A 724-nucleotide genomic window follows, 5' to 3' on the forward strand; every position below is an offset into this window, starting at 1 on the left:
CACCAGGCCAGCAATGGGGTAGAGTGTAGCTGATGTGCAGCTGGCAACTGGTCACCCCAGCAAGCTCCTTGCACATCCTAATCCCGCCATCTCTGCATTTCAGACAGGCATGCGTGCTATTCAGCTTGTCGAGGCCATCACGCACGCACTCGCGCGACTGCTCTTTGGTTGCGGAAGAACTGCAAGCAACTGAGTCGCATCGTAGCCAGAAAAGATCAGCACCAACGTGCGGCGACACAGGACAGGACGGGCACAGACTGCGCAGTGAGGCGCAACACTGCAGCGCGCACGTCGCGCAGTGGGCTCTCGGCGCTCTGGCGCCGTTGATCTCACACGGGCTTACACGGTGGTTGCAGCGACCCTGCCTTCCACGCCTGCAGGCCTGCCTTAGTGATCCCGGCTCAAGCCTCCCTGTTCGCGAGCCGGAGGCGGTGGCGGCGGGCGGGGCCGGGCCATGCTGGCCGCTGGCGAGCCGCTGCCCGGCTGCGCGGGGGCGTTGGCGGAGGCGGCGCTCGGCTCGGACTCGGCGGCTCTGCCCTGCGGACCGCTCAGCGTGCGGCCGCTGAACCCAAACGACTTTGGCCCTGTCAAGGTGAGGGCGTGGCCTGACCCGAAGAGGTCACGGCTTACTGATGACGGCGATTTGCGGCCGTCGAGGCCTGTAGCGTTGCCTGGCGCCCTGGCCTGGCGCTCCTGCCAACCTGCACACACACACACACACACA

General features: G+C 65.9%; 1 protein-coding gene across 1 annotated transcript in view; it reads left to right on the forward strand.

Annotated features, from left to right (window-relative positions):
* Positions 1-454: 454 nt before the first annotated feature.
* The window catches only part of MNEG_7341 (hypothetical protein), a gene marked incomplete at both ends in the record, with an annotated part of 3,527 nt that continues 3,257 nt past the window's right edge, over positions 455-724 (forward strand). The window contains one exon of the mRNA XM_014044188.1: positions 455-592. Within this exon, the coding sequence (XP_013899642.1) occupies positions 455-592 (138 nt within the window). The remainder of the gene's footprint in view (positions 593-724) is intronic.

Source organism: Monoraphidium neglectum (assembly GCF_000611645.1).
Source record: "Monoraphidium neglectum strain SAG 48.87 unplaced genomic scaffold scaffold01289, whole genome shotgun sequence".
Lineage (NCBI taxonomy): Eukaryota > Viridiplantae > Chlorophyta > Chlorophyceae > Sphaeropleales > Selenastraceae > Monoraphidium > Monoraphidium neglectum.